General features: G+C 48.6%; 1 protein-coding gene across 1 annotated transcript; it reads left to right on the forward strand.

Moving 5' to 3' along the window:
• The first annotated feature begins 12,518 nt into the window (after positions 1-12,518).
• On the forward strand, positions 12,519-15,086 carry KLHDC7A (kelch domain containing 7A). The gene has a single exon (XM_070956214.1). It carries the CDS (start codon positions 12,519-12,521, stop codon positions 15,084-15,086), a length of 2,568 nt encoding a protein of 855 aa, XP_070812315.1.
• Positions 15,087-16,393: the final 1,307 nt, after the last annotated feature.

Genomic DNA, 16,393 nt, shown 5'->3' on the forward strand with positions numbered 1-16,393 from the left:
ACGCGTGAGGGAGAGAAATGGTTTAACCTCCTGCTCCGAACTCCAGAACGTGGAGGCCAATTGTCTCAAATTGCATCCTGAGCGGTATTTCACAAAGGTTAGAAAAAAGCTTATGGTTTCTAAGCAGGCGTTTGGGGACGGGGGGGGGAACCCGGGGTCTCGGGAAGGAAGCTGACTGGAAGTTTTGCAAAAAGGGTAAAATTCGGACGACCTCCTTGTACCAGGGGTGGGTTCGACTTAGCTTTACTACCGGTTTGCAACGGGATCACTTCTGCGCATGCACAGACCACCAAGGATGACATCCGGGGCGGTTTTACTACTGGTTCGTGCGAACCGGTCCAAACTGGGGTAAACCCACCACTGCCTTGTACCTTGTAGCTTGGCTTTTCCCACCGGTTGGAAAAGTTGAGTGGCTCTCAATGGGGCCCGGCCTTGGCTCTTCCCGATCCCCGTCAAGCCTTTATTAGAATTTCTCCTCTTCAGCATTATATCCCTACAGACACGGGTGGCCTTCAAAAACTTTAGCAAGGGGTTCTCGGCCCGGTTGCTGGATGGCCGTGGTGGCCGTGGCCTAGTCGGCCTCCTGCACCATGGCAGGTGGGGGGGGCGTTTTTGCCCTCCCCGGCTTCCTGAGGTTTTGCTTGAGCCTCCGGGAGGGTGAAAATGGCCTCCCCAGGCTCCGGAGGCCCTCTGGAGGCCTCTTCTCGAACTTCCGGTAGGCCCGTTTTTTGCATGCATGGAACCAAAGCGCACGCACGGAGAACCGGTAGCAACCAAATGTGAAACTGGTCCACGGGGACACAACCCACAGCGATTCTAGAAGTTTTTCTCGCTGATCTTCCTAACCCCACGACGACCGCTTAGATGTTTCTGGGACACGACCCTGGTGATGCTCGCCTACTTACTTACGGCGCCTGTGGTGCCCTCTGGCAACATGCATGGTCATTTAACTCTGCCCAGTGCAAAGAGGGGAAAACATCCGAGGAAGGATTTTATGGGCAATGGCCCGTCTCTCCTGTCTCTTTCAGATAATTGTGGTGAGGAACAACCAGGCGAGCTTCACGGGGTCACGCACGATCCCATGCATAATTCATTGTTTTCCCTCCCAAACCCATCGCTCGCTTCCAAGTTGGTTCTTCCCAAAAATAATGAAGTCTGCAGGAGAAGGCGCCAGTCATGTTCTCCAAAGGAAAGACCCAGAGCTTCGCCTGCAGAGTCTAGGCCAGGGGGTCAGCAACCTACGGCTCTGGAGCCGCATGTGGCTCTTTCACCCTTCTGCTGCGGCTCCCTGTCACTCAAAATAGGCATCAGAACCGCCAATGTGCGACACCCACCAGCACACGATTTATTGAGCTTTTCAACCCTCGGTTAGGCCAACCATGGATAAATCCAAGAAAAGAAAAGTTTCAGAAGAAAACGGAACGCTTAATTCAACTACATATGCTAGTTTTGTGGCCACTCAAGAAACAGTCAGGCACGGGAAGGGTTTTGTGGCTCCCGGTGTTTTCTTTTCTGTGGGAAACGGGTCCAAATGGCTCTTTGAGTGTTTAAGGTTGCAGACCCCCTGGTCTAAGCAATTAGCAGGACCCCACGGTTCATCGGAGCGTGACGCTTGGACAAGAAGGACCTACAACCAGAGTTTGTATTCAGCCGGTTCAGAACGGTTCACCCGAACCAGTAACGGAAATCAATCACAGGTGGGCCCACCACCCCTTCGCCCCGGCTCTATGCCATCCTATTTAGGCACATTTTTGAGGCCGGGCGCATGCGTGGAAAGCACACGAGAGAGCAAAGCACATGCGTGCGTGCGAACCGGGCCCGCACGCACATGAAGTGAACATGCACGCGCGTGGCGAAGTGATAGTAACATAATGGAGTTGGGTGGGAATGGAGATTTTGCAGTATCCTTCCCCTGGAGTAGGGTGGGAATGGAGATTTTGCAGTATTCTCCCCCTGGAGTGGGTTGAGAATGGGTATTTTGCAGTATCCTTCCCCCAGGACGTGGGGAGGGAATGGGTATTTTGCAGGATCCTTCCCCCAGGAGTGGGGAGGGAATGGGGATTTTGCAGTATCCTACCCCCAGGAGGGGGGTGGGAATGGGGATTTTACAGTATCCTTTCCCCTGTAGTGGGCTGGGAATGGAGATTTTATAGTATCCTTCCCCAGGAGTGGGGTGGGAATGGAGATTTTGCAGTATCCTTCCCCCAGGAGTGGGGTGGGAATGGGGATTTTGCAGTATCCTTCCCCCAGGAGTGGGGTGGGAATGGAGATTTTGCAGTATCCTTCCCCCAGGAGTGGGGTGGGAATGGGGATTTTGCAGTATCCTTACCCAGGAGTGGGGTGGGAATGGGGATTTTGCAGTATCCTTCCCCCAGGAGTGGGGTGGGAATGGGGATTTTGCAGTATCCTTCCCCCAGGAGTGGGGTGGGAATGGAGATTTTGCAGTATCCTCCCCCCAGGAGTGGGGTGGGGATTTTGCAGTATGCTTCCCCCAGGAGTGGGGTGGGAATGGGGATTTTGCAGTATCCTTCCCCTGGAGTGGGGTGGGAATGGGGATTTTGCAGTATCCTTCCCCCAGGAGTGGGGTGGAATGGAGATTTTGCAGTATCCTTCCCCCAGGAGTGGGGTGGGAATGGAGTCACGCAATCCCCTTCGGCCAGCTTCTGACCAGCAAAGTCGACGGGGAAAGCCAGATTCCGTGTGACGACCGTGTGACTAATTTAAGAACCGTGGGGATTCACTTAACAAATTTCTCACTTGGCAACATAAATTTTGGGCTCCGTTTGTGGTCGTACGTTGAGGGTGGTTTTCGACGTACAACCACAATTGGCACCAGAAACCTCTGTCGTTAAGTGAGTCGTAAATGAAATGGTAATGGGTCGGGGGTGAACGGGAAGCCCCGTGGAATTCAGTGGGGCACCATCCTATGGACAGAGCCAGCATTTTGCTGCATATACCATCAAAAGCCCCCTGGTAAAAACTGGGGATTTCTGCCTGTCAACCCCCCCCCACCCTCTTCAAAATGTCCAAAATTTTCCAAGAATGGCTGGCGAATATTTCCATTCTAATTCGGACAAGGGATGTTTTCTCCTTTCTCGGCAAATTTTAATTTTAACTTCGTCCTCCTTTGCAAATGACTTTGCACGACTTGTCCCCAACGGGAAGTGGTGCTTCTGGGCATGTGCAGAGTGCCTCCTGAATACTGCTGGAAGAGGAGCCGGAAACCAAAATCCCGAAGGAGGAGGGGCTAAGACACTGAAGCTTGTCGATCAGAAAGGTCGGCAGCTCGGCGGTTCGAATCCCTAGTACAGGTCTCAGGTGATTGGACTAGATGACCTCCAAGATCCCTTCGAACTCCGTTACCGTTAGGGCAGTTATAATTGCCAATGAAGGCCTCCCTCTTTCCATTCCTTCAAAAATTTTGCTCTTTTATTCATGCCAACCAGCTTCTTAAAAATCCACCCTGCTCGTCCCATTTCTCCTTAACTTAGCCAAACAGCAGTTCGGGGAGAGTGAAATTAATTCTTTTCCGCCCTCTTCAAAGACAAACACGTTTTCCACCCTCCTGCCGGAGAGGCCGTTGCTCATCCTTTGATACTGATTCTCTTCAAATCTCAAAGCAGAGACGGTTCCTTTTTTTTTTTTCCCAAGTTTTTTCTTCCCTTTCCCCCCCACCTTCCCCCCACTCCCCCGTGGATCATCCTCTGGGCTGGTTCTGCGTTAGGCTTTTTCAAATCTTAATGCCCAGAGACTGACATTCTGGAGAAAGGGGGCCAAGGGGTGCCCCGGGGGCCTCCACGCAGCAACGGAGCAGAGGAGAAGGGACCCCGGAGAATTTAAGCTGCAAAAAAAGCCGTCAGAGAAAAGGTGCAACGCATGTCTTGAGGTTGGCAGCAGGGAGGATTTTCCACGCACCTGCTGGAGCGATGCCGGCGAAAGCGAGCTTCCATATGCAGGAGCAGTCTCCAGGAAAAAACAAACAAACAAAGAACAGGCATTGTTCTAGAGTTGGAGAAAGATATTTGAGTGCAAAAGTTGGCTTGAAACTCAACATTAAGAAAACGAAGATCATGGCATCTGGCCTTCTCAATTCCTGGCAAATAGATGGGGAAGAAATGGAGGTAGTGACAGATTTTATTTTCCTGGGCTCCAAGATCAACGCAGATGGGGACTGCAGCCAAGAAATTAAAAAGATGCTTGCTCCTGGGGAGGAAAGCTATGGTAAATCTAGACAGCTTACTAAAAAGCAGAAACATCACCCTGCCAACAAAAGAGCGTATAGTCAAGGCTACGGTTTTCCCAGTTGCAATGGATGGCTGTGAAAGTTGGACCATAAGGAAGGCTAAGTGCCAAAGAATGGAGGCCTTTGAACTCTGGTGCTGGAGAAGACTCCTGCGAGTCCCTTGGACTGCAAGGCCATCCAACCGGTCAGTCCCAGAGGAGATCAACCCTGACTGCTCTTTAGAAGGCCAGATCCTGAAGAGGAAACTCAAATACTTTGGCCACTTAATGTGAAGGAAGGACTCCCTGGAGAAGAGCCTAATGGTGGGAACGATGGAGGGCAAAAGAAGAAGGGGACGGCAGAGAAGGAGGTGGCTGGATGGAGTCACTGAAGCAGTCGGCGTGAGCTTAAATGGTCTTCAGAGGATGGTAGGCCTGAAGGAACGTTGTCCATGGGGTCGCGATGGGTCGGACACGATTTCGCAACTAACAACAACAATTTGAGGAGCCTTGTTATTGAAAGATGACAAGCAATGGCCTTTTAGCATATGATTAGATCTGTGACCTGCTGTGTGGGGAGCTAACTAACTTCTCCGGCGAAAATAATGAAATGTAATGAAAATGTCGAACGTGTCTGTTTTGTCTTTCTGCATTACAATTTTTTTAAAACAGAGCTACTCTGTTTTCCCCGAAAATAAGACCCAACCGGAAAATAAGTCCTAGCACGATTTTTCAGGATGCTCGTAATATAAGCCCTACCCCAAAAATAAGCCCCAGTTAAGATTGTCAGCAGACAGAGGCGTTTAGTACTGTATTTCTCCCAAAATAGGACCCAACCGGAAAATAAGCCCTAACATGATTTTTTCAGGATGCTCGTAATATAAGCCCTACCCCCCAAAATAAGCCCCAGTTAAGATTGTCAGCTGGATGGGTGCATTTAGTACCGTATTTCCCCCCAAAATAAGACCTAACGAGAAAATAAGCCCTAATGCATCTTTGGGAGCAAAAATTAATATAAGACTCAGTCTTATTTTCGGGGAAACATGGTATCAAGTTGATATTAACTTTGGCTGCCAAAGTTTTCTCCTCCTGGAAGAAACCCAGCAGAATATCTTGAGTTTTTTTCCCTGCCTTGAAAACCATCCATGAAAAGGGATTTTGGTGCGATACGTGGCCTCGGTTTTTCCTGTCTGTAAAAATGGGTCTAAGAACGGAATCCACCCTAAGGTTAGTCACACTTGCCTCCGGAGAAGTTAAAAAGCTACGTTTATTTTGCTGGCACCCTTCTCGCTCTGAAACCAAGCAACGACGCCACACATCCAGGGAAGACAATTCACTTTATAGTTGGCTAAAATTGAGTCTGCTTGGACCAACTAAAGTTTTCTTTTTTTTGCTGTTATTATCTTTTTTTCCTGCAACAAATCTTGATTCCCCGGGCAAATCAGCCGAGTGGGCTTAGGCCAGGAGAGTGTCAAGGCGCTGCCAGTCTCTGCAAGAACTGAATTGTTGGCTGAAAAGCTCGTGCCAAGTCCCTGCAACTGGGCTTGGCAAAGACACGGCGGTACTGATGAATTCGCCCTTCATGGACCGCCCCGAAGCAGAAATGCCTTGGCAGCCTCCGGTGCCTCTCAACCTGGGTGAAATTAGAATAAGTACACCTGTCTCCAGCCCTGAGTCACCAGGATATCTAGAAGGAAACTGGAGACGGGAGGTATATGTTTGACTTAAGGCTTATTGGAACCTGTTTTTCTACTTGCTGCACCAGGGGTAAAATTACCGCAAAATGTTTGATGCTTTGCACTGCCTGGCTGCATATCTTAAGCTGCACAATGGCTGAGCCCTCTCGAATGCCCACCAAAAGAGCCTTGCTGAGTGCCCCCCACCCGTGGCAGCCATGTGATGGGAGAAACAATTTCCAAGCTTGCATCGAATCATCCTTGTTCCTCTTTGGCTCTCGGACTACAATGGAACCCAGAACTTCTTTCTTTTTTTTTTTATTAAAATAATATTTATTAAATTTCCAAAGAATAAAATACACAGTACAAAAAGAAACATAATACACACAAAAAAAAAAACCAAGAAAAAAACCCCCAAAAAATATAAACAACCAAAAACAAACATCAAAATTTCAATACTAATAACAACTTTTCTGCATCGATATCTCTAATCTATTTAGCGTGTTTACACAAATTCTAAATATCTCTATCTTAAACTTACATCTTTATTTAAATTATCTTGATTTCTATTTACAATTCGATCTCATAACAAAAACATCCCTTAAATTTTATGTTTTACTCTCCAGCCAGGAATACCATTTATTCCATATTAAATAGTACTCGGCGTCCTCCCTCTCCTTCATTTCCATAGATAATCTGTCCATCTCTGCACATTTGTATTTTTTTATATTATGATTTGATCTGGAGGGGTGTCTGGTTGTTTCCAATTTTGTGCTATCACAATTCTACTTGCTGTTAGTATGTGTAATATATTGTATATTTTTCTGCATTTTCCCTTCCAGAATACTCAGGAGAAACAATTCCAGCTTTCTTTCTATCTTCTGCCCTGTTATTTCATCCAGCCATTTTTTAATCTTGCCCCAAAATTTCCTAACCTTAGGACAGGTCCACCACGTGTGGTAGAATGTCCCTTGTTTGTGTCCACACCTCCAATAATTCGGAGACCTATTCAAAAACATCCTGGCCAATCTCGCTGGTGGAGCTTAGAATTTCTGTTGCTAACTGACAGCGTGTTTAAGCGAATGTTGACCCATTTTACCACTTTCCTTGCCACGGTTACTAAGTGAATCACTGCGGTCGTTAAGTTAGTAACACCTTTGTTAAGTGAATCTGACTTGCGTGTCGCAAGGTCGCAAAAGGAGGGGCACTGCAACCATCATAAAGATGAATCCGTTGTCCAAGTGCCCAAATTTTGATCACGTGAACGTGGGAGGGACGCTGCCAGGGTCGTAAGTGTGAAAAATGGTCATAACTCATTTTTTTCAGGGCTGTTGTAACTTCGAGCTGTCACTAAACAAACGTAAGTCAAGGTGTCAGGGTTCCAAGTAATACACCTATAACGAACAGAACTCCGAGACAGGTAGATTCATCAAAGAACAGTTTTACTGGATATATCATATTGGCACAGTTCTGGTGAAAACCGACTCTGGAGGTTCCCGCGGTTTTCACCTAATTAAAAGCAAAAGTTTTCTCCCTTCCCCAATCAATCAGTTCACATGGTCCAATCAGGGTTCCGTCCGGTTGCCTAGTAACGTGGCTCCTCCTCCATCCGGCCACCTGTGGGAATGTCCTTGGTTCCCAGGAGAAAGTCTTTTGTTTTGGCTACCAAACCCCAGCTATCTCTTATTCGCCCCTCCCTATCCCTCAGCTCCAGGGTGGCAACACTGAAAAGGCCTCAAAATGGCCTCGGTTAGGTCAGCTTCAGGGTTGACACAAGGACTACCAACCTTCCCTTGGCTATTAGCAAAAAAAACTCATTTTTTGGGGGAGAGGAGTGAGGTGGGAATGGAGATTTTGCAGTATCCTTCCCCCAGGAGTGGAGAGGGAATAGGGATTTTGCAGTATCCTTCCCCTGGCGTAGGGAGGGAATGGGGATTTTGCAGTATCCTTCCCCCAGGAGTGGGGAGGGAATGGGGATTTTGCAGTATCCTTCCCCTGGAGTGGGGAGGGAATGGGGATTTTGCAGTATCTTTCCCCTGGAGTGGGGAGGGAATGGGGATTTTGCAGTATCCTTCCCCTGGAGTGGAGAGAGAATGGAGATTTTGCAGTATCCTTCCCCCAGGAGTGGGGAGGGAATGGGGATTTTGCAGTATCCTTCCCCTGGAGTAGGGAGGGAATGGGGATTTTGCAGTATCCTTCCCCTGGAGTGGGGAGGGAATGGAGATTTTGCAGTATCCTTCCCCCAGGAGTGGGGAGGGAATGGGGATTTTGCAGTATCCTTCCCCCAGGAGTGGGGAGGGAATGGGGATTTTGCAGTATCCTTCCCCTGGTGTGGAGTGGGAATGGGGATTTTGCAGTATCTTTCCCCCAGAAGTGAGGAACGAATGGGGATTTTGCAGTACCCTTCCCCTGGAGTGGGGTGGGAATGGAGACTTTGCAGTATCCTTCCCCTGCCAAGCCCACCAAGCCACGCTCACAGAACCGGTAGTAAAAAAAAAAATTTGGATTTCACCACTGCCTTTCCCCCCAAAATTAATCCTTAAAAATAGGGCATTTTGGCAGCTATATTGGTAGAATTCTTTTTCTCAGAGTAAGTCCTCTTGGGCCCTCTCCCCTACATGCCAACCTACAAAAATTAAAACCGTGTTTTATACCACTCTTCATTTTAAGTTCCTTGTTTAGGCTCCCGAGAGAGAGAAAAAGAAACCTCAGGATGAAAATTCAGACTGACAGCCCCCAAAATGATTTTGTTCGGTGCTTGTCTTGACAGCTTTTTCTTTTCTTCCCTCTTCCCCCCCTCCCCCTTCTCTTCTCTTCTGGAATCTTTTCTCTTTTTTTTACATTAAAAACAAAAAACATAAAAAAAAACCCCACGGCCGTAGCTCATTTTTCTCGGCCCCCGTTTGGACGGAACGGGAAGGCATCCGTTAAGCCCTGCTTTGGAACTAATGTAAAAAAAAAAAAAAAAAAGTTAATTGCACCGTCTACATCTGTAATTATTTCACGCTTCGGGTGAAACAACATGTTTGAAGCCGCTCTGGCATTGCCGACTGAGCAATATTTACACGGAAAATCTTTTTTTAGACCACTTCATAACCCGCTCGCCGGCGCACCGCACAAATGGACGAGAAAGTGTAATCTCTCCGAGTTTCTAAGAGGCAATTCATCACCGGAAGCATAAACCGAAGACAGACAGGTAAGACATAGCTGTTCCAGCAAACTCCCTGATCAATTATGAGGATTTAATTTTGGGGATTTTAATTTTGATATTGGTTTTAGGTGGTGGTGGTGGTGGTGTTTTATTTGTGTGAGCCACCCCGAGTCCTTCGGGAGAAGGGCGGCATATAAATTTTAATAATAAATAAATAAATAAACAAGCCACGATCGTTTTCAAAGGAGCATCAAACCACAGCAACGGGCAGAAACGGATTAGGATCCCAACACGAGCTTAACCTGGTTTTAAGATGGTTTTTCTGCTTTTGCGAAGGGCATGGTACCACAGTTTGTTTGTTTATTTATTTATTTATTTATTTATTTATTTATTTATTTGATTTGATTTGATTTGATTTGATTTGATTTGATTTGATTTGATTTGATTTGATTTGATTTCTATACCGCCCTACTCCCGAAGGACTCAGGGCGGTGCACAGCCAAACAATAAAACACATACATACAAAATTTAAAAGTAGAATAAAATCAAATTAAATAATTTTGGCCCCGACAAATTTAAAACCCCAAACTTTTAAAACCAATTTAAAATTGAATGTATAAAATACTAAAAGATATTTAAAAATTAAAAATCTTTTATAAAAGAGGGAGAAAATTAGGCCAGTCCAGCCTGGTGAAATAGTAAAGTCTTTAAAGCCCAGTGGAAGATGCGCAGATCCGGGATCTTCCGTATCTCTGGGGGGAGCTCATTCCAGATAGTAGGTGCCCCCTGGGGGCCGCCAGTCGGCATTGTTTGGCTGACGGCACCCGGAGGAGCCCCTCTCTATGGGAGCGTATGGGAGTTTATCCAATGGTGGGCTGCTGGGGGTTTGCAGGGGTTCGGGAGAACCTCTAGCTAAGATTCCGTGCAGTTCGGAGAACCCCCAAATCCCACTCCTGGCTGGCCCCGCCCACCCCGCCCCTCCCAGGAGTCCCCACGCGACCCGTTTTGGATGCAGGTAAGTGCAGGCGGCATGTGGAGGCTCATAGAGGGCGAAAAACGGGCCTACCGGAAGTTCGGGCCTACTAGTTTCCGGCCTCCACAGGGCCTCCAGAGCTTGGGGAGGCCGCTTTCACCCTCCTGGAGGCTTGAGGAAAGCCTCTGGAGCCTGGGGAGGGCAAAATCCCCGCCCACCCCCCGCCACGGTGCAAGAAGCCAACTAGGCCAGAGGTCATCAACCTTTCGGAGCTCAGGGACCACTAAATTCATAATTTTAAATCCCGTGAACCATTAATATGATCTGCCTAATGACCGCCTGGATGGGCTTGGCCAACTCGATGTCATTCATGTTGAGGGGCACCTCGACGGCCTCTACTCGCCCCTCCCCTCCCAACCACTCCTTGCCTGCCCGCCTGGGCTCCTTAGGGCCCCAACAGGAAGCAGCTGTTGGAGCTAAGCAGCCACCATGAGAAAGAGTTGGCACAACAGCTCAGTTCAAATTGGATCTGACCGAGGAGGAGGCTCAGCAGAAGCACCTCACTGAGGACTAGGAGCATAGGCTTTCCAAGCAGAGGGAAGACCTGTGGGAGTGCAAGGCCAGGTACCATTGCCTAGAGATAATGAGCAGACTCCAAATCAGAATTCCTGCCCCCCTCCGACCCATACAAAAAGACCCCCAAGGGGGAGACTCTCTGCAGCAACACAAACATTCATTGCACGTATTCAGCCCAGGGGCCGTAGTTTGAGGACCCCTGATTTAGTCTGCAAATAATTTTTTCTGTGGACCACCCAAATTTTCTCGCGGACCACCGGTGGACTAGGCCACGCCCACCATGGCCACGCCTACCCAGCCACCAGGCTGAGAACCCCTTGCTAAAATTTTTGAAGTCCACCTTTGAGTCTACCCCACCCGCAAATCGCAACTAACCGAGATTAAAACTAAACCGAACCTTAATGTGCTGCGTAAATCCGCCTGCTAGCTCTGAGCTGGTTGTGCAAACAGAAATGTGTCACAGGGCTTGTGTTTTTCCACCGTGCTGTGTTTTTTTTTTGTTTTGTTTTTTTGGACATTGCTAAGAATGAGAACAAGTTGGCCGGAGAAAGACGGAACAGAAGGAGAAGTGTAAAGGTGCGTCATAAAAACCTGGAACCGGCACCAAACTGCATTTTCTGTTGTCGGTTACACTCTGGCCACGAGGCAGAAGGAACCAAAAAAAAAAAAAAAAAATTTGGAGCCCTGTTTATACATTTCTAGCTGCTCATTTTCGGCATGAAGTTGGGCTCAAAAAGACACAAACCTAGGCTGAATTCCAAGCAGAATTAAAACAGGGAATCTTTTACGGAGAATGTTTTTGGGTACCGTCTTTAAATTCTGTAACAGGAACAGAGTCGGAAGGGACCTCAGAGGTCATTTAGCCCAACCCCCTGCTCGCGCAGGAGAACTATACTAGGGATTCGAACCGCCGAACTGCCGACCTTTCGGATCGACAAGCTCAGCGTCTTAGCCACTGCGCCACCAAAACACAGAATCCTGCTAAATCTGAGGTTCCTTAAAAAACCAAGAAAAAAATAGATAGTCCTCGACTTATAACAGTTCATTTAGTGACCGTTTGAAGTTACGACGGCACTGGAAAGAGTTGACTTATGGCCGTTTTTCACATTTAAGATCACAGCCGCGTTCCCCGAGGTCACGTGATTAAAATTCAGACGCTCGGCCACTGACTCGTATTTATGACGGCTGCAGAGTCTCCGGGGGGGTGGTGTCACGGGATCTCCTTTTGGCGACCTTCTGACAAGCAAAAGTCGAGGGGGAAGCCAGATTCACTTAGCAACCGTGCGACTCGCTTAAACAACCGCAGTGTTTCACTTAACAACCAATGGCAAGAAAGCTGGCGAAATGGGGCAAAATTCACTTAACAACCGTACTACTTAGCAGCAGAAAATTTGGGGCTCCATTGTGGTCGTACGTCGAGGATTACCTGTATGCACAGGAGCCTGGGGTTTACAGCAGGATCTGTAACAGAAATCTGTCATGGGAATAATGACAGATATTATTACCTTACTTTACCTTAAGGTAAAGTATTATTTTTATTACCTTTTATTACCTTACTTACCTTACTTTAAGGTAAGTTGTTTTTTTAAATCTATTTATTTCCTTGCTGTCTTCAAAAGCTCTCTCGTTTACAGTATGAAAGCTTAAAATAACGTTTAGCGTTTAGCAGAGTTTTCGGCTTCTCTCTCTTTTTTTTTTTCGCTATTTCGCTTTCCGGTTTGTCTTACCTGCCTCCGGCCCAGCCCACCTTCCTCAAATATGCAAACCTATAGTAAACAGACACCTGGCACGCCGAGCGAGCAGCTGGACAATAATCTCTTCCCTGTCAGTCGGCAGGTTAGAGTCACCTTGCAGAGAAGGGAGAGAACCCGCCCTAATCCCTTCGGAGCCGTTCCTTGGCAATTATTAACCGCATTCTTGAATGCCAGCCTGGTATGGAAAAATGCCCCACCGTGCCGAAGGAAGCGGGGTCCAGCCGTCGGAAATACCTCTAGCCGGCCGACTGGCCCTCTCGGCCACGGCTTTGCTCTTGCTGATGTTGGCCTACCGGTATTTGAAGTCTCGAGTACCTTCTGGCAGCACCCCAGCCGGGGCTGCCGATGCCAACGTCGCCGGGGCAGAGCAAAGAGAATGGCAGGTTTGCAGCCGGGTGGAAAACAAGCCAGCGGCGCTGAGGCACAGAGGAGGCCGGGGCAGGGAGACGGAGCCATGCCACCCAGGGACCAATCAGCTGACACAGGTGGGTAGATGTGGCGGAGTAGCGGAAGAGTGTGGGCAGGCTCGGATCCCTGCTGGCAGAGAGCTGCCCGACACAAGAGAAACCGAGGCAGAAGAAAAACAAAAGGCAGGGGAAGTGAGCCATCCGGAATCCGGGGTGGAAAAAGGGTGGAGGTCAGAAGACGAGGCTGGGGACACCTACTGCACCATCCAGAACTCCACTAGCAAAACTGGGGCCGGTTCGGACAATTTAGGAGGTCATTCCCAAGCTGCTGTAGGTCTACTCAACCAAGAGAGGGAACCCAGTAACATCCTTGGCTGGGCTGTTGATCCTGCTGAAGCTGACTCTAGCTGTGCTAAGCCGGTGGAGAAAGATGTCCATCCCGCAGACGGTTTGAAAAGAGGAGGAAATCAGCAGCTGGGAAAAGATCCCCATATTGTGGAGAGGTGGTTTGGCCCCGAGAAGATCCAGTCCTTCTATGCCACCAGTGATATGGGCTTGGCCATCAACCACAGCCACGTGCAATCTCACCTGGCCTATGCATTCTCCTCGGTGGCCAAGGTGGAGGTGGAGGAGAACTTCATCCAAGAGAAGCGACGTTCCGGGAAAGCCGGAAACACTCAACTGAGAGGCAAAGTCTACGACTACTATGTTCAGTCTACTTCTCAATCCGTCACTAATGAAACCACCTTTGGGACCAACTTAGATCTCCAACGATCCTGCAACCTCTCAACTGTCAACATCCTTAATGCATCCAAGAAATGTGAGGCGGAGGAACCTGTCCGCTCATCGGCGACCAAAGATGAAGTCAACAAGCTTGTTTTGGAGAAGGTCCCAGACACATCTTCTCATGTTCTCCTCAGTCCTACAAAAGACACCCAATCTAAGGACCAAAGAAAAGCAGTCGTTGTTGAAGAAGACAACAACTCCTCGAAACGTCTGTTGGCTAGATATAGCTTCATCCGGAAAGAGAGCTTCCAAAGAATTGTAGATAATCCAGAGTTACAGGTGCCGATGGAAGGTTTTGGTTCTCCAGCAATTGGACCCTCAGCTGGCCACACCTCACTTCCAGCTCCTCTTTGCTTGGATTCTACTTCATCTCTGGTGAGGTCCATGCAAAATCTCCCCAGCAGTGGAAGAGAAGAGCCATCGGTGGAGCTTGTGGCTGGTGCTAAATTTTTCCATGTCCCACTGAGCTCAGACACCTCTCTCGATGTGCACTTAGATCTGGGGAACTGCTACCAGGTCTTGTGCATGGCCAAGAAGCAGAAGCTTAAGGATCTACAGGAAGCGGTCTACAAGGTCATGAGTGACAACTATCTCCAAGTGCTGAAGACCCAGGCCATCTACCGCCAACTCAACGCTGCAGAGAGAGACTTGATCCTAGAGAAGAGGATGAGAGGCAAGAAATACTTGACTGTGGCAGATGTTGGTTGCCACACAAGTGGACTCTCTTACTACGATGATCAGAAGGACGCTTGGCATCCATTAACCCACATCCCTGTGGAAGCCATCTCCAGGGGTTGCGCCATCTGCAGCATGTTCAACTACCTCTTTGTAGTAGCTGGCTGCGAAGGGCGTGGAAGGTATCAGAAACCATCCAACCGTGTCTTCTGCTACAACCCCTTGACCGACATCTGGCAGGAGATCTGTCCACTCAACCAAGCTAGACCCCACTGTAAGCTGGTGGCCCTGGATGGTTGCCTCTACGCCATCGGTGGAGAATGCCTCTACACAGTCGAACGATATGACCCACGTCTGGATCGATGGACGTTTGCTGCCCCTCTACCCAACGACACCTTCGCCGTGGCCCACACTGCCACTGTCTGCGACGGGGAGATCTGTGTGACAGGCGGCACCTTGAGATACATGCTGCTTAGTTACGTCGGACGGACGGACACCTGGAAAGTCCGCCTCACTGGAGGAAGCCAGGACAGGACAACCGAGATGGTGACCGTCAACGGCTTCATCTACCGCTTTGACCTCAACCAGAGGATGGGCATCAGTGTCTATCGCTGTAGTGCCAGGGCCAAGCTATGGTATGAGTGTGCCACCCACCCAATGCCCTTCCCATCTTGCTTCCAGTGCGCCGTGGTTGGAAATCTTGTCTACTGCGTCAGCCGGCAGTTCAACCTCCGTTTCTTGGCTGACTTGGTGTCCCCACGGTTCGGAAACAAAGAGGTGAAAAATTTCCCTTCCCCAAGAGGAACCCTTATCCCAGTTACTCTCATCTTGCCCGAGGGGTACAAAACATCTCAAACAAGGGTTTGAGGGGCCCTGTAGAAGCTACCTTTGGAACAACAGAACAAACCTACTTCCAAGGACGATGATGATCTTCTCGTTTCTCTCCCAGCCCATCAAAGAAACTAGCACTGTAGGCAGAGTGGGCCTGTCTCTTTCTACCAAGATATTTAACAGAAGAGCAGAGTTGGAGGTCTCCTAGACCAACTTAAATCTTTGTACATTTGCATACAAATTAACCATAGACTTTTGAGGTCCCAGAGAGCATTCTCAATGAGCCGCGGTGGCGCAAGTGGTTAGAGTGCAGTACTGCAGGCTCCTTCTGCTGATCACCGGCTGCCTGCAATTTGGCAGATCGAATCTCACCAGGCTCAAGGTTGACTCAGCCTTCCATCCTTCCGAGGTGGGTAAAATGAGGACCCAGATGGTTGGGGGCGAGAGGCTGACTCTGTAAACCGCTTAGAGAGGGCTGTAAAAGCACTGTGCAGCGGTATATAAGTCTAAGCGCTAGTGCTATTGCTATTCAGAAGCGAGTGCAAATTTAAGCCAATTCTGTATAAACCAGGATGGTGGTCCTCCGTATCACGATATCTCCTGCTGGTCTATGAGTTTAAGATCAAGTAGTCCTTCTGTGATCTCCAGTTGGGATTCATCTTTAGATCTTAATGGTTGACCCACTGCCTTGGGATAGGAGTAGGGGAATACAGATCCACCTAGTTCAGAGCAGAACAACCTGTGATCTATCAGTGAAGGTCCTCTAGGAAGCCCATCCTCCAGACACCAATCCCAATAGTATTTCTCCATGTGACATTTCCGGCAATTGTTAACGGGAGGTATGGAGTGCCTCTAGATTTGGAGTCTCCATCCCAAACTACAACCCTTTCTTTCCTCCCGTGAACTTTTTAAATCTCCTTTTTATAGTTTTGTAGAAGAACTTCGTGCCTTCAAAATGTATTGCTGTTGCTGTTTCTCCTCCTTCCTACCCCTTTGCCAATCCTCTCATCTCCTTGTAGGCCTGCTCCAGCTCTCCTCCTTAGGACAGAAAGTTGCTCCATTGGAGTAACGTAATGGGTTCTTTTACTAAGTGGTTGCAGCAAAAGGAAGGGTAGATCTAAGGGTTCCCGCGCAAAGCATTACAGATTTTTCCCCTTCTCCCCAGACCTTCCCCCTTGACAAGCCTGTCTCTGTCCAATGGTGTGCCATGTAGGTGTTTTGGGAAACAGCTTGGATGTTTGGTGCAGTTCGCATCCTTTTCCCAGGCTAGGCGTCCTTGAAGACTGGAATAGGCTGGTTCTCACACCTCTGGTTTCCGTCAAGCCTGTCACCCCCCCTCCTTC

This window comes from Pituophis catenifer, unplaced genomic scaffold (genome assembly GCF_029215685.1).
Source record: "Pituophis catenifer annectens isolate HBS135680 unplaced genomic scaffold, rPitCat1.0.hap2 SCAF_18, whole genome shotgun sequence".
Taxonomy (NCBI): domain Eukaryota; kingdom Metazoa; phylum Chordata; class Lepidosauria; order Squamata; family Colubridae; genus Pituophis; species Pituophis catenifer.